The sequence below is a fragment of the Tympanuchus pallidicinctus genome, unplaced genomic scaffold (genome assembly GCF_026119805.1).
Source record: "Tympanuchus pallidicinctus isolate F22 unplaced genomic scaffold, pur_lepc_1.0 scaffold15, whole genome shotgun sequence".
In the NCBI taxonomy this organism is placed as follows: Eukaryota; Metazoa; Chordata; class Aves; order Galliformes; family Phasianidae; genus Tympanuchus; species Tympanuchus pallidicinctus.
Window position 1 is genome coordinate 462,364 of NW_026294669.1, and position 27,985 is coordinate 490,348.

The 27,985-nt window shown below is 40.8% G+C and overlaps 1 protein-coding gene across 10 annotated transcripts in view; it reads right to left on the reverse strand.

The window, feature by feature from the left end:
- Positions 1-980: 980 nt before the first annotated feature.
- Positions 981-27,985, reverse strand: part of PKP4 (plakophilin 4) — a 46,771-nt gene continuing 19,766 nt past the window's right edge. For 3 of the 10 annotated variants that reach the window (XM_052675940.1, XM_052675943.1, XM_052675944.1), the window contains 18 exons: positions 25,220-25,351; positions 24,867-25,057; positions 23,556-24,114; positions 21,508-21,699; positions 19,797-20,013; positions 18,540-18,672; positions 15,063-15,276; positions 13,768-13,951; positions 12,259-12,376; positions 11,585-11,776; positions 11,278-11,451; positions 10,425-10,575; positions 8,169-8,364; positions 6,048-6,132; positions 5,829-5,946; positions 3,381-3,512; positions 2,568-2,641; positions 981-2,032 (listed from right to left, as the gene is read on the reverse strand). In XM_052675940.1, coding sequence (XP_052531900.1) covers positions 1,784-2,032; positions 2,568-2,641; positions 3,381-3,512; positions 5,829-5,946; positions 6,048-6,132; positions 8,169-8,364; positions 10,425-10,575; positions 11,278-11,451; positions 11,585-11,776; positions 12,259-12,376; positions 13,768-13,951; positions 15,063-15,276; positions 18,540-18,672; positions 19,797-20,013; positions 21,508-21,699; positions 23,556-24,114; positions 24,867-25,057; positions 25,220-25,351 — 3,311 coding nt within the window. In that variant the 3' untranslated portion in view covers positions 981-1,783. Of the gene's footprint in view, positions 2,033-2,567; positions 2,642-3,380; positions 3,513-5,828; positions 5,947-6,047; positions 6,133-8,168; positions 8,365-10,424; positions 10,576-11,277; positions 11,452-11,584; positions 11,777-12,258; positions 12,377-13,767; positions 13,952-15,062; positions 15,277-18,539; positions 18,673-19,792; positions 20,014-21,507; positions 21,700-23,555; positions 24,115-24,866; positions 25,058-25,219; positions 25,352-26,727; positions 26,748-27,985 lie in introns of those variants that run through there. The other 7 variants (XM_052675942.1, XM_052675947.1, XM_052675949.1 and 4 more) reach the window with 5 other exon arrangements.

Genomic DNA, 27,985 nt, shown 5'->3' on the forward strand with positions numbered 1-27,985 from the left:
CACCGTGGGACAACGCAGTACCAAAGAAATGCGTCTGGCTCAGTACAGTTGTGGGTGTACCAAATGATCAACATTGATCTGCGTTCATCCTTGTAGCAAACCTTGTACACGACTCTGAAGGCAGTGAGAACTGTCACTGAACTGTCAGTGACCAAACTGCTCTTACCAGAAACAAACTCAAACCGAATTAAATGGAAACTCTTTCCTACCTTAAAAGGAGAAAACCGAAGTCCAGGAAAGAAAAGGCACCACCTGCACAGTGCTGTCCCTCGGTAACATCACGCTGCAATCAGTGGGGAGTTGGCTCTGTAACAGAGGTTAAAACCCAACTCGTTTCCTCTACTGGGCTGTTCACCCCTTTGTTTCTTTCCCCTCGTACAGCCAGGGGACAGAAGTACCCCCAACCAAGTAAGGAGAGGTGAATTTAATTGGAGCAGTTCTGCTTACCTTTACCTGTCATCACTGCACCAACACGACGGGGGCATTTGCAGACACTGAAAACTGAAGAAATTTGCTAGGATGGGAAAGAAAAAACTAAGAACAGTACAAAGTCAACAGACTGTACAGCGTGAGGAAAGTCCATGGTTACTAACATCATCAATCATTTGGACTGTAAATAAATCCAAGGGAAGTGCAAACTACAGACTATACTCTCTGAAAGCAAGAAGACAGAAATTTTACTGGGGGGAACAAGGAGAGGAGTGCTGGGAAGAACATAGGATGAAGTTCCAACATACCCCAATTGCCTGTAGCCAAAGTAATTGGGGAATAAAGGGTGAGTAGGAATAACTTCATGTTTTGGTGGTTCATGCTGGCACCTCTGGAACACATGCACTGTGGAATGCTGGGACAGTGGCCAAAGCGATTCTGATGCATTTAACCTGATCAAAAAAAAAAGCAGTTGCACCTCGCATTCACAGTATTTGTTCCTGAAATTCCACACACCAAAAATTATTAACAAGAAAAGAACAGGGACCAGCTTTCCACGGATGAGACTTTCATATTTATTGTTCTTCCATGTGCATAGAAAATGGCAGTGAAGTTTTTTGTTTGTTTTTGTATGAAATATGCAGAGAGAATGGGAATGGGAATGGGAGAGGTGCAGCTATGCTGAACTGGACTTTGTGCTTCAAAATTATGCTATTAATTGTATTTTTTTTAATTTATAACATTTTCTTGGATTTTTTTTTGTGTATGATGTTTCAAATCTCTTTCAAAATGACACACTGCATTACAAATGGATGGCACTTTAAACCAATGTGGCATTTCCATATTTACACCAATGAAAGAAATTTACACGACATAATAGCATACAATCTTGACATTTAGTAATATCAATAAAACAAGGGCATCCATTTTATTTTTTTCTGTACAAACTATCAGAACAAGACTTTTATTCACATAAAAAACAGGTTTAATTTGCTCTGACCTACGCACTTTCCAAATTCATTTTACTCGATTCTCAAACCTTTCATCACATCGCCCACACCCTCACCAGACTACAGAAGCTACAAGTAATAATACCTAACATCTAAACAGAGCAAAGAAGCATCCCTTCCAGATTTTCTCTCTGACGGTTCCTCACCCAAAAACACCCCCAGCAAAAACTAAAACAAAAAAACCCAAACCAAAGCCAAATGCCCTCCAAAACCCAAACCAAAAGACTTCCTCGTTTCCTCTTTTATTTCACCTTCAGATTTCATAACCGAGACATCAAATGAGGCCATTCCATTTCTTCTCAAGCACGATGAGAAATACACTGTTGGTTTTTTTTCCTTTGATGCTACACCCAGGAGTCGGGTGAACCCGGGTACTGTTCTGCTCTATAAGAAGATCGTCTGGTGGAGTAAAAGTCTACATAATTTGTGGTTGATTTCAGTCCATACTGTGTTGTGTAGTCTGAAGTAGCAGGAAAGTGAACTCGATCGTCAAAGTACGGGTCTTCATAGCTGTGTGGGGACTGCAGGTACAACCTGTACGCGTCGCAGTTTTTCCTGTTGGTATCTTCTTGACTGTAGTACAGTTGCTGATGCTGTTGACAACGTGAAAGAAAAATAAACTTTTAAAATGTAATTAAACAGAGAAAATGCTTGCTTTTAGAACTCATAGACATTACACACAAAACTCTCCCTGAAGAGTTCAGTGTAGTTCTTCCAATGACGAAACCTGCATGAAACGCCCCTAAGGCTCCAGGTAAAACTAACGCAGGAAAAACCTCTCAGCCTGTCTACAGGTCACCCACCTGCATCCACTGCAGAGCCAGTACCAATCCATAGCTGAGCTTTTAGGGCACATGTAGAAAATACAGCACCTGAAATATCTGCCAAGTCAGAACAGCGGTCTGAGATCCAACCGTGCCAAGAACGTACAAGGATGTGGGACTACAGAAAGAAAACGGCGGTAAGCTGACAACAGCTCACGTACTGCTGAGGACAGAAATGCTCAGCTCTCTGCAGAAAAGACTCTGACACTGCAAAGTGTACTTAAACTCTTTAACGTTCCACTAAAACATCATGTGCTGAGTCGAGTCATTTCAGTATCACTCCAAAACCAAATTTCAGACTCACCTGTAGCCGCCTGTTCTGTTCTCTCGCTGGTGAGGAATAGGAGCTGATGTAAATTGGGGAAGTTTTGCTGGAACCTGTGAGAAAATAGGTTTTGGCATCAACTTCAGTCTATTTTTTGTCTTTGCGCTTTTATTTTATCTAGAAGAATTATGTAGCACTCCAACAATTAAGTCTGCAGACTTTATAGTTTACTGATAATATGGTCATAAGATACAAGTGAATGTTATCCCTCACCAGTAGTTAAGCAGAAACCCCAATGCTTTTTTCCTTTCTCCATGCATGTGTGCTGCTGATAACCTTTAAAATGAGAAATTTATTTCTCCCTTTTTACTGACATCTCTTATTTTGTGACTTGAAGAAGGAAAAGCAAAATCAGGAAAGTGTGAAATAATGGTATAGCTTTATAATAACGTAACTATATATGCATATTAAAATAATGTTTGATTACAACATATAAAGCGTATAATAAAGTAATTTTCTGCAACAGATTCTTAAACTAAAATAAGTTTTCCAAGCACCTCATTTCTCAGTGTGTAAACCGATCTCTTGTTATTCATAGAATCAAAAAATGGCTTGGTTTGGAAGGGACCTCAAAGACTATCTGTTATTCTGGTGATGTTTGTAATTTTAAAGAAATTAGCAGGTAAATAAAAAACCTTTTTTTTTTTTTCCCTCATGCTATGAATAAAAGTGAAAACAACATTAAAAGCAACATTTCTGCTAATGCAGCTGTCCATATTATGATTGCACAAACTCCACATAGAAGGAATATTTACCTATTCCAGCTAGGAGGTCACCTAGCTAGAGCCTTACCAGTGTAGATGTCTTTATGAGCAATGATATCGCCGTGGTTGTTATAATACTGCATAGGAGGTTGAGTTCTATCGTATTCAGAGCGGGGTTCTCTAATTCCTAATAAAGCCGGTGATGAAGATGTGCTGCCGACTGATGCAAAAAGAAAGGCTGTTATTGCACAGGCTGATCACCTTTCTCAAACCCGACCTTCTCTCTTCTCTCCTTATTCTTTCCTTCTCCAAGGATCAGCAAACGAGATGAGCAAACTCATGGGTAATGGCCAAAATTAGTGCACAGCCTTTCCTGTACGAAGGGCTGCAATGACGAGAGCTATCACCAACGCACCATGAGATTGCCACTGATACTCTTACAACCAGTCACCACTCCATAATGATTTGAAATAAGAGACCTTACCCATTTCATCGTTAAAGTTTATGACTGTATTTAGGTTATGCTTAAATAGAATTTTCAAGTCCACCAGGTCACCCAGGACAGGTCAGAAAACATTACACTCTGCCTGGCTGAAGTCAACCATGCACACGCTTGTACTATTTTCCTTTCATTATCACACAGAAGTGAATCTTGGCCACTTGGTCAGCTCCTGTTGGCTGACAGCCATCTCAAAACAATACAATGTAATCCATTGCTTTTATTACAGTGAACGATGCAGAAAGTTTGTACAACTACCTCTTTTCTTTTTCACAGATAACTGTTTTTCTTCTTCCAGTGGTTGTGTCCTTTATATCATATTCACAATTTCGGGTTTGAGCTAAGAATAGCTTAATTACTGGTATTTTCCTAGCATGCCCAAGGCTAAAAAAGCTAAACTGGGGGAGCATCATCTGAAAGCGGTCAACTTAATGCATGCACTGAGTGACCCTAACGAAGAACAACTGCTACAGACCAGGTACAAACGTTCTACCACACCTGCTGTGTGTGCTGCAACCTGCAGGGCTGTTCCCACAGTACTCTGCAGATAATTTTTATGCACTGAGCTTCCATTTTAATAGTTTAAGCTTGGTCATGCTCTGGAACAGAAAAACGGGCACTTCCTGTTAGTTTCTGCTCAGTGCTCTTTGAAGTCCAACAGCCTCAGAATATTATGTTAGAAATTCCCGTCTTATTTCCTACCTGCAGCTCACAGAACTGGAGCACCACAGTCATTCTGCTAGCATCTCTTAGGAGAGCTTCAGGGAAAGCTCGTAGTTCCCAGAGCCTGAGCAGAATTTGCTTCAGTGTCACTGCTTCTATTGAGAACGTATTTTTGGTTCTGGCTGTAGATATGTGGCCTAAACAGTCCACAAATTCAAGGTGCAGTTTTGATACCAGTATGTGCAACTTAGCAACTAGATCTAAGAGTACATAGCAACTGCCTTTGGTACCATGTGGTTGGAGAGAGAAAAAGGGATGGTTGTTCAGGACAATCTCTCAGGATCCCAAAGGACTGGGAGAAAACCAGACATGCAACTGACCAAAAAGATCAGGACAACAAAATGCTCTAGAACTGAAGACTGTAGTCTGCTGTTTATTGACACCAGATGAAGACATCAGTCCTGCGTATTGAATGGTGGTGGCTGAGAGGAACTCTGGGCAGGAAGGATGTGCTGTCTTTCCCCAGATCACCACAGGATATGGTTGACAGCAAAATAAATCCCAGCCTGAGTCCCTCAGTCACCTATTTCACACAGTAGTGTGAGTGTTGTTCCTTTTATTTATGTAAGTAATTAATCAACTGTATTGTAGGAGCCGGTAAATTATTTTAGCAAATGGCAGATGTATTTTTCTCAGTAGTAAGAGAGATCTACTCACATAAAAATAGAAAGGCAAATTGGATGAAATAAAACTCTAAATTCAGAGGATACAAAATCCACTGAACGCCTTGCATGGCAGTTCTGTCACAAAGATCTAGATTGTACTCCTGGAGATGTTAAAGGAACAAAAGGGAGCTCATTGCAACAATGAGGAGTCAGAAGAGTAAGATGTGTTGCATTTGTTTTGCTCATTATAATGGAACAAAAACAGGTCCCTCACTAGTGGGTTTGCTCTGTGTGCTTTTAAGTAAGAGGCCTGACCTACAGTGCCATGCAGCTGAAAAGCAGTGATTTTGTAGAGGGAAACAGTGACGAAGTCCAGATATCCACGCAGCGTGCACTGAGGATTTCACTTAGGACTACATCTAACCTGGTCCCTCGGCTGCATGCCCGCTATCAGCTGGGGTCTACTGGTGTTCTGGAAGCACACCACCACCATCTGACACAATGTGGGGTCTGAAACTTGCCAGCAGTATCAGACATGGTCACACACAGCACTCGTGAAGCACCTGTGCACTGCTGTTTGTAGGGTTAAATACAGAGAAAACACAGCAGGGCCTCTGTGCTTTAGAATGCCAAGTCAACCCACAGGCTGTTTGAGTTACTGAGATACAAGGTATCCCTTCAATAGATCTCTGTATGTGTCTGCACTGACCTGACTGCATGACCGGTGACATCTGCTGATTGGCTGTTGATAGTGAGGGATGGGATTTGAATCTCTCACGTTCAAGCGTCGATACTGGTGTAATGAAGTGACTCTGATTCCATCCATCCTGAGGAGTGGTAAAAAGCAAAGAACATAAATTATTGCTTTACCTTAGCTTAAGAGTTTTTATACAACCATTTTCCAGTGTAAGCTAATTTTGCAGTCTACCTTCTTATAAATGCTGCGAAGGTCTCGATACTGCCATAACGTGTTGAGTACTTGAGCAGCTGCCTTGACAACCTTCAGTGAAGATCTAAGGAAATAAAAAACATTGCATTAGTAGAAAGCATTGACTCCATTAAAACAGAATGGTGTTCTGGAGTGCTGGAATAGCCTAAACCTTGCAGCTGTGAAGAAAGCCAGCTCTTAGTGCTGCCTGCAGTACAGCAGTGTCAGCAGGGTCAACAAAGGCTGTGTACACTGACATGACATTTACTTCGCTCTTCAGCCTAGAAATTCTCTTTCCAGCTCACCCAAGCGAGGAGTACAGGTGGTCATCATACACAAGGACAAAACTTTGTGATAAGAAACATCGTTTAGTACATTTCACTATATGCCTTAAAATTTTATACAGCGTTCCTAGCAGTAGAAAAATAGCAAATTACAGGGAGTTGGTACTGAATGCGTCCCAACATCCTCCGAGCAGGACTCGGTTCTCCAACCCGTGCTGTGCTACCACAGGAATGGTTTGCTCAGTAAGACTTTTTCCATTCTCAAGAGCAAGGCATTCTCAAGAACAGGCTCTGCCTGTTATGAAGAACAGTCATGTCATCGTGCCTGCTGTTGGTACTGAAGAAGGGATTTGAAATTAAATTCCACAGCACATCTGTGTCAAACACGTGCCTTCTCCTGTCAGTGTGAAGATTCATCCAAACACACTTTCTGAAAGAAAAACATGACTGAAAAAGCTGAAAAAAAATGGCAGTTCATAGTGTCAGTCAGTGAGTAGCCACTTCTAAGCTGTTCAAAGATTTTCAGTCACAGAATCACGTAGGTCAGAAAAGACCCTCGTAACAACCACGAATCCCAACCATCAGCTCCATACACCTCCCCTACCACACGTCCCCTGGCTCTGCATCCCTGGCTCTTGCACACCTCCATGACGGGGACTGACTGTCACTCAGGGAAGCCCATCCCAATGCCTGTGAAAAAATTCCTCTTAACCGCCAACCTCAACCTCTCCTAGCATAACTTGGGGTCATTTCCTCCAGATCTCTTCTATGTACCTGTTCTCCTATTGTTGTAAGAGCAACTTTCCGCATAACCCCAACAGAACAACAAAGTTATAGTCACAGGTGACACCTTGAACATACAAACTATCATAAATCACAGATACACAAAATACAGTCCACAGTTTCTTTTCAGACAGATGTTGATAAAAATGCTGTGCATTTAATTTGCACTTCTGCACAGCTGCAGATCCTTTCCTCCCCACTGCTACGTGATCTAATAGTGGGAACAGAACCCGGGGCTGACTGGATAGTCAGCTTTCTGCTGGCCACAGAAGGGAGATCCAAGATTTTCTACTTTATACAAGAGTCCTGCCAGCATGAGATCCATCAGATATGCTGAGCAGGTTAAAGCAGAGATCCTGATCAGAGCTACACGGAGTCCCTGAGGCTGGCTTGGTGCTGGCACTGCATGACTCAGACACTGCAGCATTCCCATGATGTGATGCTCTGCTACCCACCTATTTTTCTGAAGGGTTTCAGTGCTACTGCCCACGGTGCCCTATGAAGCCCTAGCACACCAGGTGGCACAGACAGACCTGCAGCTGTCTGCAGACAGCCAGAACCCATCAACAAACACTCACAGTCCTATTCCAGACAATCCCACTGCCAAGGTTGCTGTTTGGTAGGGCAGATTTTCCTCACAGCCTAACAAGTGGCCATGCTGGATATAATTAATAGTTACTGAGATATCCTGATGAAGGTGTTAACATGTTCTCATTTCAAAAAGCTCTAAATACTCCATTAACGTTGTAGGTGTTTAAAAGATAAGTTTTTAAATACTCTTTTCCCTGAATAGACCCCATTAACTGCACCTGTAACAGTCTCTAAAAGCTGTAAGGAATACACCGTAAAAGAATGGCAGGTACCAGACCAACTGCCTCTTCTGTTCCAGCGTGACTCAGACTTGGTAGCTACTCAGATCAGGACAGTAAAAAAAACCAACTGATTTTCACAAATTTCTGTTTATTTTGAAACTCCCCCCGCCCCCGATTACCTGCATTCTTACACATTTGGAATGAAATAAACAGAGGACGTATGACATTTGTTGCCTACTTGCCTGTCACCTCTTCCTTTCGTTATGTTCACCAGCTTTTCTATCCCCCCGGTATCAGCGAGGGCTTTGGCGTTTTCCATGTTTTTGCTGGTGACCTCATGCAGCGCGCAGCAGATTGCTGCTACAGTCTCATCAGACAATATGCTTGGGCCATTGCCTCCTGGCAGTCGATTCACCAGATCTCGCATAGCATATTTGCCTGTAACAACCCATCAACAGAACCAAGTCAGAACGTATGTTCTGGTACTTCAGATTTGAAATCCTAAGACTTAACAATAAACTGCATTTGAAAGCAGTCAAATGGAACACCGGATCCAACCCATGGAAAAACTCCAAGACTTCACACTTTATACCGTGAGAGTAGAGATCACTTTCGTCTTCTCCCTTCTCTCCTGGCTTAAAAGCCATGAGAAGTAACCTGCATTTTGGTATTAAAACTGGAGCATTTGGAAACAGAGATTATTTGGAGAAAGCAGAATTGTTCAAGAGAAAACATGACATTATTTCATGTGATTTGAGGAGCTGTGCACATTCCTCAGCTTCATTTATGGGGAGGCTAAAGAAATCCTTACAGCCATGTGGGCCTTTTTCCTTCTGACATTCTGTTCACCCTGTTTGTCAGCCACAAGAGATCAGATCTCAGCTCCTTCAGTTTCAGTTACTGACAGGGATAATCACACTGCAAACAAAGGAAATCAAGTAAAGCTGAAGTGTTTCTTATTTTCTTTTCCTGTTTAGATCCTGTTGATAATTAAATGATTATTAATTGATTTTACTGAAGACTTGTGCTTGTACGCCGCGGTGCTTGATGAAGAAGCCTGTCTCAAAGCCCTTCACTAATTGCATAATTTCTGGGGAAAAATTTTATCCAAAAATAAATTCCGCACACCAAAGCAACTTCTTTTCAAACGCAGTGGAAAGTTCCCACCAACAAGGCTGTACACAGTACTACTCTGTCACTGCCAATGTTTTGGCAAGCTCAGCAACACAGGTTTCCACATAGCATCTTATACTGCTATTTGTTAGAGTACCCATTCTTTTAAATAACCTTTTTCCCCCCAGAGATTCAATCACTGAGAGCTCTGCACCAACAAATGCCAATAAAGTTGTATAAAACAGGGCACTGGCGAGGGCTAGGTCCTGACTCACTTTGTGTCTCAGAATATTTTATGCCTACAAAGCCAATAACTCTTTGATTGCTAAAGCTTCGACAGAGAGAGCACAGGTGGAGGGATGTTCCTAACTGACAAGTTCTGCTGTGAGGGGAAGGAAAAGTTCTGAAAATAGATTATCACAGAGTATTGCCTGTATATGGATGATGCAATGGAACCTAAGTACATGTTTTTCTCCTAATCTTTTATGGATATAATACCTGCTCTGCATGCAAACATGTTCTGAACATCCCAGATGGTAAAGCTCCAGAAATACGTAATTTTCAACTGCATTTATTTTTTTGAGAATAACTATCTCTTATCTGTATAGTAACTATTGCATGCTTACCCCATTAGCCTACAAAATAGAAAATTCCTGTTAGAAAAATCAAACATCTTTACATCTTCCCATGAGTTAGCAGGTTCCTTTGGGCCGCAGGAGCAAGGCATGGTCAACACTTGCCATAGTAGACAGATTCCTAACCGAGGCAGGAGAAGTTTTTACTTTTGTTTTCATAGGGTAGATGAGAAAGGCATAGATGAGAGCTTTAAACGTTAAATATTAAAACTGTCAGAAGAAAACCATTAAGTTCTAGCAAACATCTTCACTGATTACTTCATTCAGCAAAGGCATATATACACTGCTCTACATCTGGGTTTTGGTGGAAATATTTCACTAGCAGAGGATCGTCCCCCTCTCTCCCTCTCCAGCTCTATTAAAGCATCTACTGGTGCTCTGGCAGCAGTGCTGTCCTGTTCTCTTAGTACTCATAAGGGACCCTGAAGCCCTCTCAGCAGGTTACCATTTATCAGCTCCAAGGAAGCAGAGTTGTGTTTTCCATCATATTTTGTACTGACAGTTTCCTGTCCAGTTCATTTGAGGTCACTTCAGCCCATTGTGAAGAGACAGGCATGCAAGATGGCTAAAGGCAAACCAAAAGAACAGTATTACTGTGGAAAGCTCCTGTTGTCAGAAAGATTAATTTCTGGGGCACAAGTGATGTGATACAGTAAAATCAAGTATGCTATTTCCATTGGTAGAATTTCCCCTTGTACTCTTTCAATATTAGGTCAGACTCATCCTGCATTCTCTCAGCTCTGGACTCACCAATAAGCTCCTTATTCCGAACATCTAACGCCATGTTCCTTAAGGCGGTTGCCACAGATGAAACGACTCGATCGTTGTCCATCCTCAGGAGTTCCACAAGGATGGGCAGTCCTTTTTCTTTCCTTACAGCAGCTCGAATGTATGCTGCAAACTGTAACAGAGCTCCAAGTTACCTGCAGATCTACTGCGACATTCTGACTGAAATTGTTTCTTATTAGATGATAATTCTTAAGCATTTTAAGGACATCTTTACATTTTGCAGTGCAAAGATGATATGTTAACAGTTAAATGCTTCCCTTTATCATTATGAAAAAGGGCTGACTCTGCTCTTTTTCACTCATTCCTGCTGTGGCACAACATTTTAAGAAATGATCTAACAGACAAAACGTCCTAATAGATGACAAATTACTGAAGAAGGAGAAGTACTTTTCTTAAAAAGGGCCAACTTTAAAACAGGCATAAAATTAAGCAGCCTTGTCTGGTTTTCTACAGCAAAGAAAGCAATTAGCATTTTCTCCATCTCTGTGACAAATACATAACATTAATGAAATATTCTCACCTAATGCCATTGTAAAACATTGTGTGCAAGAGCCATAAGCAGCAATACATGGAAATAAAAATGATAAGAGCAAATGCAACTTATTAAATCTCGTAACTAATATACCACATACCACAGTGCTGATGTTATGAAGTGTTATTACTGCCTACACATTTTGACTGCACAGTTTCCAGACTGCTCTTCCTGCCTACCATCTTTGACTGCCTTTCATGGCAGAAATAACAGCTTCATAGCACATAAGATCTGATGCCACACTCTACAAAGAAACAGGAGGAAGAGCAGAAATTCAGGTACCTTCCAGTTGCCAGCAGAAAGATTCTGGAGAGATCCTGCAGAGCCCTCGAGCGTGGCTGGATTGGAGCTTTCTGCTAGAAGCGTTAGGTACGGCTTTACCACCGATGGGTGCCACAGCATTTCTACCCCCTTAGGAGACTTGGAAAATCCAGGTATAGGGCCAACTCCATCCCACTGAGAAATGAATACGTATTTGTAAGTACAGTAAGCCTCTGTATTTTCATTCAATGTATGGCATCTTTCTTCAAGTTTCGCTCACCGTTAGCTAAGCATTTTAAACATTTGTAATCAAAGAAAAAAGGCAAACCTGGTCCTCCTGTGAAGTTTTTTTTTTCTTCTTCTTTTTTTTCCCCCAGCAGCTTGGCTCCGAGTCTTTGCTCGGTGACTCCTTTCCCAACAAGTCGTCCAGTTCATTGATGCCCAGCAGACGTGCCTGAGGCACCTCCAGCTCCAAGCGGTAGGAAAGGTTTCTCAGGGTGCACACGCAGTTCTCCACTGTCTGAAACCAAATTGTAAAGACATCACGAAACTTGTTGCTTTCTCGTGCAGTGATGAAACACACCAAACAGACTAAGCACAGATGAAAAGGTATCCTAAAGCACAAGCACCACATTCTAATTCTGTGCCTTGGACATTATTACACTTGTTTCTTTGGGAAAACTGCAATCTCTCTCCCGATATCACCAAACATGAAAATATTTACAATAATCTTCCCTACTATACTGGTTTTAGTAACCTGCAAATGAAAAGCATGAGAGCTTATTATTAAATGAATGAATACATGGCAGAAGTGAATAGTCCAGGACAAATTACGACTGCATTACGGCACAGAATTTGATTGTGCATCAGTGACCTGGGGCTGAGAGACGATCCGCTGAGTTAAAAGCATCGCAGTGAGAAACTGCACTACGCAAACCCCAAGAGATCAGATCAGACACAGAGGTTAGCATTAGAAATCCCTCAGATGAACCGAGCACACACCTTGCTGTCATAATCCGATGTGTTCACACAGGTGTGGATCACATAGAGCAGTGAATCAACCAGCCCTTCGCAGGACCTCATCTGCTTCCGGGCTTCTTCCCCTGCAGAGCTCAGATTCCTAAACAGTCAAAATGAGAAATGAATGCAGTGCACCCACTGACAGACAGACATCATTTATCAGACAGTTTGCAGATGACTTTTTCATTTTTTTTTAAAACAAGCAAAACCCCAACAGAATAATAATAATAGCTGACTTAGAGAAGTAAAAAGCAAACATACCATTTGGTGCAGCTACCCTCCTCCCAACTTTCTTAAGAGATGAATAAGATTCAAATGGTAATTCCAAGGTAGAACTGACTCAAGAACAAAACAAGCCATAAAGAGAATCCTTTCTCACAGACTTCTTCCACACAAGCTGTCTCTGTCGCAGTAGCACAAAAATACAGCATGTATGCTGTAGGATGGGTGTTGGGCTCATCTCTGTTAAAATACCCTTTGCTGCCTCGTCGTAAGACTGGATTCATTCAGTGCTGTGTTGTATGGTGCAATGCCACTGACATTTGTAATATGCATACATAGAAGTATAAACAAGGGTGTGGGGAAAGGAACAGGCTGCACTGTGCTTCAGAGTAAGCAGTGAAGGGTATGCAGACAATTAGTTGCCTCTGAGGCAACCACCCTGCAAATCCTGACATGCACGTGGTGAGTGGGTGTGCTCTGAGACCAGACTGCTGCTAACTCTGCATGCTGACCATGAAGGTGCACGTTCTCTAGGTGCTATACTAGCACTGAATGTTCCAACAACAGTGTGAACCTTGCCGTGAAAAATAACCCAATAAATAAAAAATAGCAGTATGTGAAAATATTTGGAGTATAGAAGGGTTACCAGAAAATAGAAAGCACTTTCAGTGTATCTATTGAAAAACAGTGGTCTTACTGTGCTGCTTAATGGAAAAATTTGAAAAGTAATAAATTGAAGTGATAAAAAAACGTACAAATGAACAGAAATAGCTCATATGCTGCCCTGGGTCTTTGATTTCTCTTTTCAGATGTTTTAGTTTCATATTTTATTATTCAGATGAGTACTTTTCTTCTTATTGCTGTTTGAGAAATCCACAAAGGGAATAGTCAAACATTTCTTTACTTGTATATACAGAAAATGTTTGTAAACATATTCCTAGGAAATAATCACTAGAGACACATAAAACTCACGAGCCATAAACACAGTGCAAAACCAGCAGTATTTCAGATGGGAAAAATACAACGATCAGTTCCACTTCATACAAAAACCAGCCAACATTTAACTACTAGCCATTATAATTAACACCTCTTGGTGACTTTGTACTTTTCATATTCTCTCAATACAGAAAAAAAATAAATGAAAGCTGTCCAAACGATAGAATTAAATGGAACGCAACGGCAATTTTGCCTTAAAGATTAAAGGTAAGGAGGGCCTGGTGGGAAGCAGGGCTGTTGTGTACCATGGGGTGCTGTAGAACAGGAGGTTACCTCAGGCATCCCGTCGTGTTGCGCAGAACCAGGGAAGTCTGAAATTTAATTTTGTGATCATCATCAAAGGAGGCACTGTTCCACCCGGAGTGTGGCACTATCACAGTGCTTGTCAGCGTTGACAAAGCGTCTCTAATGATTGTCATCTTCACCGCATCACATGAAGACAAGTTCCAGAGCACCCCTTAAGAAAAGATTTCCATTGTGGTCGCTTGAGGTAACAGATATGCAGCAATACTGGCTACTTAACAGACCTTGCTTTTAACAAGAGAAAGATAATTTGCCTATGCATTTGGTTTGAGTAACAGTCCATAAATAGTCAGCAAAGCTGCCATAAAATGATTTGCTTCACCCTGATGTAACATTTTCTCCTATTCAAGTCGATGTATTTGGCATCCCCCATCCTGGCTGACTGTCCAGGCTGCGATCTCTTCGATGAAGGAGCAGGAAGGTGAGAGGACAGCCCCCCCAGAGAGCCCTAACAGAGCAGCAGCTGATCCTTCCACAGTGCTGGGAAGGAAAGCAAGCATATTCATGAACAAATATTCTTCTCTTTTACTTAAGGAAAGAAACCCAGCTGAAACATATGCTGACAGGAAATGTTCCTTCCCCTTTCCTAAGGTATAGCTCATTCTGCTGCCTGACAGGTATGCAATACTCAACAGATCCAGATTCTTCTAAAGGAAACAGAGCTCCTTCATCAATTAGAACTTTAAGTCATTTATTCTTTCTGTCTGCAACAAGTGCCAGGCTCATGGCCTATAAGCTAAATGCAGTGCCTCACAATCCAGAGCTGCAGGTGAGCACACAGGTGCTTGCCATGACTGTTCTTGTACAGTCTGGACACTGAGGGCCTTGTAGAAGATGCGTATTTCCAACTATTAACCTAAACTGTAAAATGCACATACACAGTTTGCCTTTGTCTTTTGAATTCTGCAGGATCTTAAAACTGTTCACAGCAGCTGATTAAAAAAAAAAAAAGGTGCCTGTAATAAAAGTTAGGCTAGGAGCAAAAGAAATGTTGACTTGAGGCCTGGCTGTGATTGTAGGAGCATCACATCGAAGCAAAATTTACTTTGGAACTTTGGGGTAGTAACCTCAGGATTCACTTCTCCCCATGAATCTGTACTTCTATGCTAATGCTTTTAACTATTAGTAATCAAAATACTAATGCACAAATAAAAATCCAGCTAATATACTCAATTCCAGCCACTTATCAATTATTTCTAGGTCTCATCCACATCAGAAGCATTATCTATGCTATAGTTCTGCACTGGTCTCTATCCAAAACATACCTGTTACGAGCTCTTTTATTTCTGCATCAACAGATTTTCTTAACAATCGTAGAAGTGCAGGGATCCCACCAACGTTCTTCATTGCTATTTTGTTTTCGTCTGTAGACTTTCCATACACAAGGTTTCTCAGTGCACCACATGCATTCTTCTGAACCTCGGGGACTCTGTGATCCAGGAGATCCACCAGGTGTTTGATCCCTCCCAGCCGGCACACCTGGGAAACAGGACAGGAATATCAGCGCCTGCTGCTTTCATGCATTTCACTCTATGGTTTTAAAAGGCTTTTATTTTTAAAGGCAGGATATTCTACTATTCTTCTATTTTAAGATTAACATTATTTTGAGTTAAAAATCCACATCAAAAGGCTAATTTTTTTACATCAGTTATTTGCAGTATTAGATAGGTCTGTTATAACCTGGCACTATTTTAGCATTGTTCAGTAAATTTATGCCATACCATCCACAGAATATACTGAAGTTGGCATACGAAAACCCCCACACCTGCAGCTGCTGAACTGCTGCTGCCCCAGAAGGAAATCCCAGGCAGAAGAAATACAAGAACTCCTTTTCTTACCCAGGAAGTGGTTCTGGGCCAAGCATTCAGCTCCAAGTGAAACTGCAGTCCTGGGGGTTCTCTACTTCAGCACAGGACCACATTTAAAGAGGCCCTTTTTCTATTCTAAGTGACACATCCATTAGCTTGGCAAGACACAAGGCCATTTGAAATACACTGATATGTACCAGCTTCCACGAATTTTTGACTCTAAAGTTCACTTTAATTGGCCACAGCACAAGGTGAATAAAACAACACTTTAATGGAAACAGAACTGAGGTTTAGCCAAATCCGTTACAATTGATGCTCTGAAAACCAGCCCCCTCTCCATTACATTCTTGGAAATTGGCACTGGGTATCGTAATGATGAATAGCTTCATCTGTCCCTAGCAGCAGACAGATTGAAGAGGCTTCGAAAACAAACCCAACACCCAACCTGAAGGTCCCGCTGTTTTTGCCTGTCGAATCACACCCTAAGTAGATTAAAAGAAAAGACTGATGACGTGTACACTTTTTCTAGACCTCTGTTCAAAAAGTTTATTCTTCAAAATGAAAGTGTATTGTTTCAAAAGGAAACAGTTCCACACCTAGTATCTACCACGTATGTTATAAAACCCAGACATACAAAGCTTGGCGTTGATCAGCCACGTGAAGCTGCTGCTGCTCCAAAAGGAGCCCTTAGCTGAGGGCACCAGTGGCCTTCAAGTCCCAGGTGATTCCTCTGGCCACATCTGTAGCTACCATGGGTCTGAAGCCCCATGAGCATTGAGCTATAGTTTATTTATATCATACAAAGTAAATGCAGGAGGCTGATAGAAACAAATATTTTTAAGGTGCTATTTCCTTTTAATGCTAATAATTTTTATGCTGCTGAAGAACAGAAGCAAGAAATAACTATCATTTCCACTTAGAATCACAGAGTGGTTTGGGTTGGAAGGACCTCTAAGATCATCTCGTTCCAACGCCCTGCTACAGGACGGAACACCTCCCTGCAGCCCAGGCTGCTCACAGCCCCGTGCAGCCTGGCCTTGAGTGCTTCCAGGGAGGGAACATCCACAGCCTCACTGGGCAGCCTGTTCTGTGTCTCACCATTCTCACAGTGAAGAATTTCTTCCTAATCTCTAGAATAAATCTACCTTCTTCCAGTTTAAAACCATTTCCCCTTGTCCTGTCACTATCTACCCTGTATAAAGGTGCCCCTTTTATAGAAGTCCCTCCTCAGCTTCCCTGCAGGCCCTTCAGGTACTGGAAGGCTGCTATGAAGTCCCCCCAGGAGCCTTCTCCCCTCCCAGCTCACAGGAGAGGTGCCCCAGCCCTCTGATCAGCTTCGTGGCCCTCCTCTGGGCCTGCTTAATCTCTCTTAGTACGTTTGAGTCGCTGCTGTGCTGACACATCGTTACACACACATCCACAACTCCCATCAAGTTCCAAGTGACACAACAGATGCACCATTTTTCCAGGATGAGATGCAGTTTTTGTGCATATAATTCAAGATGAAACTGGAGTTAAAAAACCATTCCTGAGAATTTTGTTTTACTGAGTCATTAAATATATTTAAATGTAGCAGCTGTTGCTTCTCTGAACAGCAACTCCATTCATAAATTAAACCCCAAACAAACAAAACCAAAACAAACCAACTGAAAGCCACTCACAAAATGGTACATTATTGAACCAACAGAGTACCATGGAATACATTTATAAAAAAACTAATTCAGGCAGATATTCATTAGATCAGAGTATAATTTATTAATTCTGAGCATTTTCATAGTTAATTTAAATTATTTTTTTTTCCTCTTATGCTTACCTTCATGTTTCAGCATGAAACATGTGCAGGCATTTAGTTTGTTTTTTACAAGCAAATACTTGTAATATTTGTCTAGTCTGGAAAACTTATCTGGTCTTCATCACAACAATAAAATAATAAATCTAAATAATTACCAAAAATACGAAGTTGATGCAATCTTCAAAGAAAGCTTTACAGACCTTGGCAATAAATTAATCATGATTCTTTCCTATCATAAATAACACTGGCTGCTGGCCTCTGCTTTGAGGGGAGCGTTCTCTGAATGGTACCATACAGCTACAGTACTTGGTACTCAACCTGCTAGTAAAGCATGTCAGATACCAAATAGCTGCAGTGCTAAGTAGGGTAAACAACTGAGATGCTACTTCAGATACAATGGGGAAGTTAATATCACACTCAGATAGTGCTTAAATGTGTCATGTTGCTGTTCTGTTTGTGCTTTTTTGAGAAAAAATAAAGCAGACATTTTATAATTTCCCAAACGAGTCCTATAACAATGAAAATAAAAAGGGAACAAACAAGATCTTACAGAATAACATACACAGATAAATAACATCCCAAGAACTCCTATGTAAGCAGTCCCACCTCTTAAAAAATGGCAAGACTGCCTATGAGCCTGCCTACATCTTCTGATTGCTGCCATCTTTAGCAGAAGATCAAAACTACCACCACTGAGCAACAGCGAGTTGTGCTAGGTTAGCTTCTTGCAGAACTTACATCAACACTTTATTTACATGATATTTATTATGAAAATAACAAATAAAACCCACATATGAATGAAAAAGCAAATTCCTTTAGAATTTGTCCACAGTCATCAACAGGTTCCATGAACACCAGTGTCAAGAAACGTACTCCACATTTCTGCTGGATTACACTACCCAACATTAGATTTATCCACATCACTTCCAGCTGCTATGCAGGAAAGATGTGTGTGTATTTGTCTGCAATTCCACGCATCTGAACACAAGTGTACTTCAATACGAATGTACACTTAGCACAAACAGAAACACACAAGCTCCACAATATGGTGTTGCAACAAGAAAGGAAAACAAAGACCAGAGCTCCAGTTGCTCTTTTAGTTTATAGCTTCCCCCGGATCAGAAATACTCTCACTACAGTACCTCTGTTTTCACTTTGTTGTCTCCGAAGCACAAATGCTGAAGGTAGGCGGCTGCGTTCGCCTGGACCGATGGGAACTGGTGTTGGAGCATGTGAATGACTTCAGGCAGTTCTGGATCTCTCCAAGCAAACTCCCTTCATTGGACGAACACATTGAAGGAAAGGCATTAGTGACAAATGTACATTTCTTTACTAAGTAAAACTAGTAGAGTATCTTAAGTATTGTAAATAACTTGTTTTTGTTTTGGAGTATTGAGAGTAGGAGGAAAACCAACTACATTAGAATAACTATGCCACATCAGCTTCTAGTCTTCTTTGTGGAAAAGGACCCTTCGTCTTCTGTACTCTTGAGTTAGTTGGGTTGTTGACAACACAGATATACATATTAAAACTATACCAACTAAAACACTGCAACTTATATAAATGTCTGTCAGCTGAAATATGTAGTGGCACACTGAACGTTGCCACTTAAGTGCGTATCCTTACGCAATATCTTTTCCTCAGCGTTGTGTTCTTATTTGAAGGCAACTGTACTTGAACAAAAGCTGTGCAGTCTCAAGATTTCATCATCAGATGCAGTAAATTTGAAAGACTTGAGTTAATCAGGGATACTAAACTTGAAATAACTTTAATCAAACTTTATCAAACGCAGCAGTTTTGTGTAGTCAAATCCTGGAGAAGTCATTAAGCATACTTAAGCCCAATTCCCAGATGAAAAATTACCATTACCATTTGTTGTTGGGCCATTTTCTTCTTTTGGTAAAGGAATGGTTAAGGAAAAAAAGTAGCAGCATTTAAGTTTTTCTATTCTCAAAACCCTAAGGAAGTGATGTGCTAAGAAGAGTACTGAATAGCTATTCAAAGGCTAACGCAGCCCGTCCTGTCAGATCACCCCAGAATCCACTCATCAGAAAAGGTAAGTTTGGTTACTCATCTGGTTTGAGTCACTCAACAACTACTTTGAGATTTATTCCTCCCTAACAACAGTAGAAAAGAATAATTCAGCTGAAGGGGACCTTCAGAGGTCATCTGGCCCAACTGCCCCATCGCTTTTGGCTAACCAAACATTAGCAGCGCATTACCCAGGGCGTTACCTAAATGCATCTTCACTACTGACAAGCACAGAGCGTGGGCCACCTCGATCTGCGCCAGAGGGTGACCATCCCTATGGCAACGATACGAAGACTTCTCTCACAAATACAGTAAATATCATCTTATGATACAGAATGTTTGCTTCTCGAAAGCACAAGTGGACTTGCCTGGGGTCTTTTTGAATGCTATCTATGGATGGAGATCGTGTGGTCCCATCGTCGGCGGGCGCTGCGTGCTGCAGCCTGTTATAGCCAGACTCTGACAGTCGGTACTGCATTGACCTGTAGGGTTCCGCATAGGTAGCAGTTGTGTTCAGAGCATAATTATTTCTTTGGTATGTGAGTGTGCTACGCTGACTGGATGATCTTTGCAGATTTCCAACTCCTAGTATAAAATTAGTATTAAAACAAACCAGGTAACAAATGTCTATTAAGAGAAGAGACAACACAAAGTTAAAAGTGTAAGCCAAAAAATCAGTCTAAAAAAGGTGCATAGTGCTCAACGTTGAAAGCTGCCGCCAGTTATAAGGGAACAGTTACTCAACATCCCAAAGAAGGCAGAGAGGCTGGCTGCAGAAATATAGCTTTGGTGGAATCAGGCCTATGCCCCAGCTTGCCTGAGCAAATAAAGAAAGATATGCATCTTGTGCCATTGAGGAGAAATTAGGATGCAAAATGTTTTAAGGTGTGTAATAAAATTCAATTACCAACAGTAACTTCAATTTGCCAACAGTACTAAAAAGAAAAAGGAAAAAGAATTAAACAAAAGTTTACGTAGTTCACATTCTGTTTTACTTTTCACAATTACTTGTACATTTTCCCTGAATAAGAGCTAGTGAGGGCATGATTTCAAAGTATTAAGCTAATGGTTTCAAAGCCAGGAACGTGTATGTAGCTTCCTGACTTAGCAGAACTGTTGTGATAGCTTCTGTTCTTCCAAAGTAACTAATATCAGGTGGACAAGGAAACAGAGAATTCAAATTGCTAGTTATATCTAGTGGAAATACTGGCGTATCTACCGTATGCTTGGAAGAGAGGATAACTGCAAAAGCCATTGCCTCCTTGAGTATCCAGTGCTCTCTGTATTTTGTATTTTGTATATATGAAATGCTCTAAGAAGCAGTTTTCAGATATAGAGATGTAAGACATAGGAATTGGACACTTCTCTGTAAATATTTCTGGAGAGTTCAGTTAGATAACTCTATCATTTCCACAGTCTTTAGAAATTACTCCACTACATAAATTAATCAACCATTCTCTTTACAGAGAATCAGTTCTGATACTACTAATAATGCCTATGCACCTCAAAATCTGTCAGTAGCAATTCTACCAATTACTATAGAAATATTTCATTCTCACTACGCTATCTTCAGATGTAGCATTTTGACATTATCCTCAGCTAGGAAGTTAGGGAAAAACTGTATTTTTACTGTGAAAGATATGGTAGATAATTTATTTGTGCAAGTTATCATTTTACTGCCTTGGTGAATTTAAAAAGGAAAAAAAGAACATGCTCAGCTGGTATGTGAATGATGCACTGAGAATGAAAGAGCAAGCAATAAAATGTTTGCGTCATGAAATACTCTGCTTGAATGTACCTGAGTGCACGTCATCAAAGAACATATTCTGATCCTAACCTGACACTGACATACAGCCCAAAGTATTTCCTGCAAACATCATAAAAACTTTAAATTCCTGCTGGTCATTTAAGTACCTCCAACCTATTTTCCACCCACTCTGGTTTATGCCATATAGTTTCTCCTTCGAACTCAAAGCTACCTATCTCCCATATGCCACAGGCCCCAGAAAAGCTCCACTGTGTAAATCGAGCACAGCTCTGGTACAGCTGATGGAAGAGCTCTGTAAGCCCTTTACCTACCTGACCCTGTTCGATACAGTGCTGACTGGGATCCCTGGTGGAGCTCAATTGTTCCATGGTTTGGACTGCGGTACACGGGACTGTAGTAAGTTCTGCCTTCATAGATAGGGGTGATGTGCAAGTCAGGAGATACAGCTGATCGTAATTCCTGTCCTAGTTGACTGTGTTGACTAGCATACGAACTCCTCAGGCCTGAAACCAAGAAGAGGTAAATGTGTGCACAGCCCACACTGATTAAAAATAAAGATGATTGTATCTTTCTTACTTTAGCCAAGCAAAAATTGCATTATAGCTACACAAGTTAGGTCACTCTAACACAACATTTCTGCCTTAAACTTCTTTCCACTGTTAAATGATGCATATCAAAACATTCATTGACAAGTCAGCATTCCCTCAATAAAATACTGACAACTTTAAGTTTTCCAACTCAATTTTTTACTGTAGCATCTACAGCTAAAGTCTGAGTGAAAGCCAAGTCAGCACACACAGTTCACAAACTGAGCACGGTGAATCTGTCTAGGCACAACAGGTCAGGCTGATGGTTAAACTTGGTGATCTTGAAGGTCTTTCTCAACCTAGATGATTCTGTGTTTCTATATCCTGTGCTTGGGAACTGTAGGAGTTGCTCGTTTTTCACCTTCCTTTTAGCTGGCTACCTTGAGTTCTGTTTATTTTACCTCTGCTGTGTTTAAAGTAATTTCCTCAGCAGTGGGCTTATTACTGCTATCGCTGCACCACTGCTAGAGCTCATCCAGCTTATGTAGCAGGAAAGAGCTCTGGATAGTACTAAAAGCACAGCTGCATCAGTATCGACCTTTCCTCTGGGCCCAATAAAGATTTCAGTATTAAATTGTTCCCCTAAAGAAACATGAGAACTACTTTACTCCTACTATAGGAGGAAAGGTAAGGTTTTTCTCACTTTTGGATTAAGAACAGGACAGTAATAATTCTGCAAGTTTCCTAGAAAGTTTATAGTAAAAATGGCTACAAAATGAATTGCTAAGCATGACTACAGCAGTTGCTAATTATTTCCCTAACACTACAAATGCTCTGAGTTCAAAATCTGTTTCTGAATCAGATTTAACCCAGTAAGTCTTTTCATCTCTTTTAAGAGGATATATTAATTCACCTGTTTAGAGAAGAGAATCTGAAGCACCGATATTTGCAAAGTACCTTAACAGTACTTTAAGAGTACAGATTTACTGTTCTGTCAAACTATGTGGTCCACTGGACTGTGTCCCCTTTAACTACTGAATTGCCTTTGTGTGCATTTCAGTTTTTGTCCATAGCAAATTGGTAGATCATTAAGCCTTGCAAATGGAGGTCAGAGACAAGACACCTTATTCTATTTGCTGGGAAACATTTTGAGATTGCCTGAAATACAATAGTTTAAAAGAAAACAGATGTTGCAGTCATTGCTCTGAAAAGCATACAGTCCTAACTGCAAGATCACACCTGTTTGTGCCCTTTTGGATGAAGGTCAGACAAAAACAGCAAACAGAAAGAACTTAAAGCACACAGTAACTGCATCTCAACAGGACCTGCCTCTCTGATTAATAGAGTCTGTGTTTAAGACTTTGTTTTAAGACCATATTACCCTATATTTAAGTTGAATACTTTGAGAGAATAGAATTACTAGGAAAAAAAAGAGAGACTAAAATTCAATGGCACTGTTACCTATTTTAAGAAAGACCTATACACAAAACTAGTCCCAGCATAACATCTTCTATTGTGTGCATACCCTGCACATACACGTAAATGTATTTCATCTTCAAAAATACTACAATGCTTCTGTTTGGAAGACTTAGACTTTCACATAGCCACATAAATCTTAGAGCATGCGACTTAATGCAGCGCACTGCTAGCTTGATCGCTAAACCAGAGAGAAAGATGGTGTTTGCTTTGAGCTTCTTGTACTGATACACAGTGTTTGACATCAGCATTTACAAAATGCACCACAGTCGTGTCCTACTGCTACAACATTTGTTTAATTTTGTTGTAGGCTTGCAACAAGACTTAATCTGTGTCTTTACCTTTTTTTTACTAACCTGTAAGGCTATCTGGACGTGGAGGAACCATTCTCTCATATATGTCGTACTGCTGTCCGTACTGTTCAATATCATGGACTGCTCTCTGCAGTGTTGTTCCCAAATGCTGCGGAACTGCAGTCATACCAGAACGCTTTGGGGAAGATGATCCCAGCTGCGTTTGGGGTGGAGAAGCAACTCTGGTTTGTACATCAGCGAGGGCAAGTGGAGAGCCAACTCTAGCTGATGCTTGGTACTGGGAAGTCCCACCGTTGGGATTTGCTGTCTGTCTGGATGTGATCGAGCCAATCCGCCGCACGGTCACCGGGGAAGCAGGTCTCTGTGCAGCATACGGGGATGCCGCCCGCTGTACTGGCAGAGTAGTGGATGAATACGCATGAGAAGCGAGGGATCTTTGCTCAGCAACTGATGGAGAGCCATACCCACTGCCCAGAGATGTTCGCAGAGACCCCCTGGAAGGGGAGACACCTGTGCTGACCACGTAAGAGGGAGACTGTGCTCTGGACGGGACTGAACTGACACGTCTCATGGCTCGGTTGGTAGCGATGTTTGCTGAAGGCTGTTCAAAAGCAAAAACAAAGCATTTATCAGTATTACCACGTAGGCCACGCAGTAGATAATCTTCTCCCATAAGACAGAAGCCAACATGAAATATAAGCAATTTATCAATACATTTTGCTGCTGAAGAATAACTGCTACTCTAAACATCGTCCCTTCAAGATTCCCTACAAAACAGTCTTTTCTAGCCAGAATTTCATATCTGAAATGGCCATTTCAGAAGTGCTCCATTCCTCCTTCTTACTTGGCTTTCTATGTTAACACGCTTTCTTACTACTTCCATAATTAACTCTGGAAATTGAGGAACAGCATTGCAAAGAATTCTAGAATAAGCTAATAAAGCTTTTCCAATTAAAAACATTCTGACTAATGAAAAAGAAAGGGGAGAAGGCTAGAAAAGGAAGGTGGCACAGGAACACCAACACCACATTTCTTTAAGCACCGTGTTCACATGTGGGCAAAATCTTGAGGTTTTCCCAAACGTCACAACTGAAAGAATTTTGAGAGATGCTTTCCTGGAATTTATGTATTAGCAGCATGCTCTGCACTCAGGAGACCTCAAGATTTATTCAACTTCAGCTGTAAGCCATTTCCACTTTCTAACCAGTGCAGGTGTTAGTTAAAATAACAGAATTTAACATAATGTTAATTACATCTCACAGAAAGCATAAGTCCAGCTATACATTGAGTGTCTTTAGAAGTGTGCTAAAGGCAGCATACAGATAGATAGAAAGTGGACTGTTTTGAGCATACCTGGACTAGAGTCTGCCCTTCAGCTCGTGAGCTTCTCACCAAGTGGTTAGTAGCAGTTCCAATAAGGGAATGCTGCTGTCTGTTTTCTGGTTTGTTCAAGTTTTGGCTGTTATGAAAGCTGCTTACTTCTTGGTAACCACTATCAGAATAAGAATTCATTTGTGTTGAACTTCTTGAGTTACCTACAGACCCTGGAGATATGAAGCCAGCATAAGAATACAAGAACTGCATAACAGTAGGAAAATAAAGTATTTCAGAACTTTGCTCTTCGCTACATTCACAACTGTATTGTATTTTAACGCAGTTAATACAAAAATAAATGTACTGTAATACTGAAAATGCAAACAACAGACCCTCACTTTCATGGAGAGATGTCTGTTCCGGTGAGTAGAGGTTCCCTTGTATTGGCTCTGTCCTAATGTGATAGGCATTGGTATGAACTCCCTCTGATACGAGGGGTTTGTTTGCACTGGTGGCTGCTGGATCTGAAAGAATAAATTAAGAAGAGGAATGTAGTACTTCACATGCAGAACTCCTGCAAACTCAATAATAATTCTCAAACATTACTAATGAACTTCCAACATAAAGGCAGCCTACTAGTAGGCAGCAGTTACTGTCTACCAAACTAAAGGAAAGAAATTACCATACTCAGGTCTGGGAATCTTGTTTCCTGCAGTTTTGAGGTAGTTCTACAGTTCCCAATTTTTAAAAACACTTTCCAACATACATTAATAAAAAAGTGTGATTGGTTACCTAGTAAATGTACTTTGCAGAGTAGAAACTTTATGGAACTGTACTGCAGAGCACAGAATAGTAGTTACTGGTCTTAAACACCTACTGTCTCAAGATCTGAATAAATAAAAGGTTGAGTTGAACTCCATCCCTACTTGCGTATCATCGACAAGCTGTTGCAAATTTTATGAATGCTTTATTTAATATATTGCTATCCAAGTGCTTATTTTTTAATGACTCTCAAGGTAACATCAGTTCTTAGAATATTAGCAGAACTTTGTAGCAAAGGGAAGGCTTGTCATATGTAAGAGAAAGCAAAGAAAACATCACAGCAGTGTTATGAAGAAAGGAGAAATTTGAACAGTCTGAAATCAAGGACAAAGACGAGGGCACCAAACAGAAAACTGAATCAAAATTATTTTGACAAAAATACTCAGCTGTCGTTCAACTGCCATGTCACACTTATACTGATAAGAACAGCTGTCAGAGATGCAGTATGGAATGTGGATTGCATTTAAAGTTATCACCAGAGATGTACATTTGTGCTGGAAGAATTTGTGAATGCACCTGGATGGGAAACCCAAAATCACATGCTGGGAAGCAATGGTTTAACAACTACTGTGAGTGCTTCACGTTAAAGCTGTGAGTTGTTTGCGACGCCTGCGGAGCACGCCTGGAAACCAGACCTCCCAGCAGGGTAAAAACCAGCACAGACTGACAGCAGACCTGTGCTGAGAATGACTTAGGAAGAAAATATGAAAGAGGGCTGAAAAACTCCATGCAGGGGCTAAAGAAAGGTCTAACATTGACAAATAATGGTTCTGATATAAAATTTGTCAGTAGTCACAGGAAAAAAAAAATCACAAAAAACAACAGATGGGCTATTAAAAACTCTTTATTCCAGCTGTTATTGCAGTACACTGTGAAAGGGAATTCCAAGAGGAAGGGACGCTCCTGGCTCTGACAAGCCAAAGCAGAAATACACTTACCTGATTTTTACCAATAGCTGCACACCACGTGCTGTTTGTGCAGTAATGAGATTTCCATGCTAAAAATGTTACTAATTATTATTATGAGGAATGCTTGAACACTGTTCAAACACCAGATTTAAGACATAAAGACAACACACCTTACAGATGACATGCAGTCAGCACAGTTACCGGGGAGCAGAACGTTCTTAGGCTAAGCCCTCTACTGTACTTGATGCTAAATCAATTCGCTGTAATGGGAGTATAATAGACCAAATCTAATTAAGATTTAAGAAGTGTTACTACACTTGCATTAATTTCATCACAAGTATCTCTGGATATGATACAGAAAACCAATGCTGAAGTAACTCAGTGCTGACAGACAGAAGTGGGTGTTACACGTGCTCTTTAAACTAAAAGGCTGCAGGGACAGGGGCAGTTAAATTACAATTATTTTTAACTTGAACATTTTAACTTTTGACCTTTTTTACTTAAGTAATGCAAGGCCCTGTTGTGCTGCCTCCTGCCTGTCACATCATTATGAAATCTATTCCAAGCTGACAAATAACTGATCTGGGGAGAAACACATCCGAAGAATAACGTTCAATTGTGCAGCGCTGCACAGCTGTTCCTAAAACAGAGATCCAAACCAAAACCTCACTTCTATCACACATTTGCCACCAAGCAAATGCTTTCACAAGGCTAAATAATGAAGATTGTTTAAGCTCCCTAACAAATGCAAGAAAGCACAATAAAAGGTCTTGTCTTTCTCTCTCTCTCTCTGCTACTATCAATCATGAGGAGAATGCCCTGAATAAAATAATAGCCTTTTTATAAATGGCTGCTGATCTAATATTCTTTTTATAAGCATCTGCAAAACAACGTCATGCTACATTTCTGTTCAAATTTCTGTACGTTTCTACTGATGCATTCAGGTAAGGTTGCACCACACTCCGCTGATGTCTTTTGACATAAACTGCCGTCTGCAAGTCAGATAAGCTGACTGCAGGCAGCCCCGTCCTTCACCTCTGATGCCAGTATTTTTCAGATCACAGTCAGTAAGACATTGCTGAGTGATATTTCTTTAAGATAAAGCTCCAAAGTGAACTCGTAAGTAAGTAAAACTAACCATCATGCTGCACTCACCACCTATACACGAACAGTACATAAAATTCCCATCATCAGTTCAAGTTCCAACCAAAAAATACCTTTTTTTCAAACATGCCCACTTCTGGGCCATTACTGCAGAACAGCCTTAGATTCACCCAGATATACACAACATACATCTCGTTGGGCAATACACATGCACTATTCAAGCAGAAGCACAAGCTCTTAAGTTAAAGCTTGTGTATTTGTTAACCGTTACAGCTTGAACACAAACGCTGTTCTAAAACAAGAAGACATTCCAAGGCATTCCTT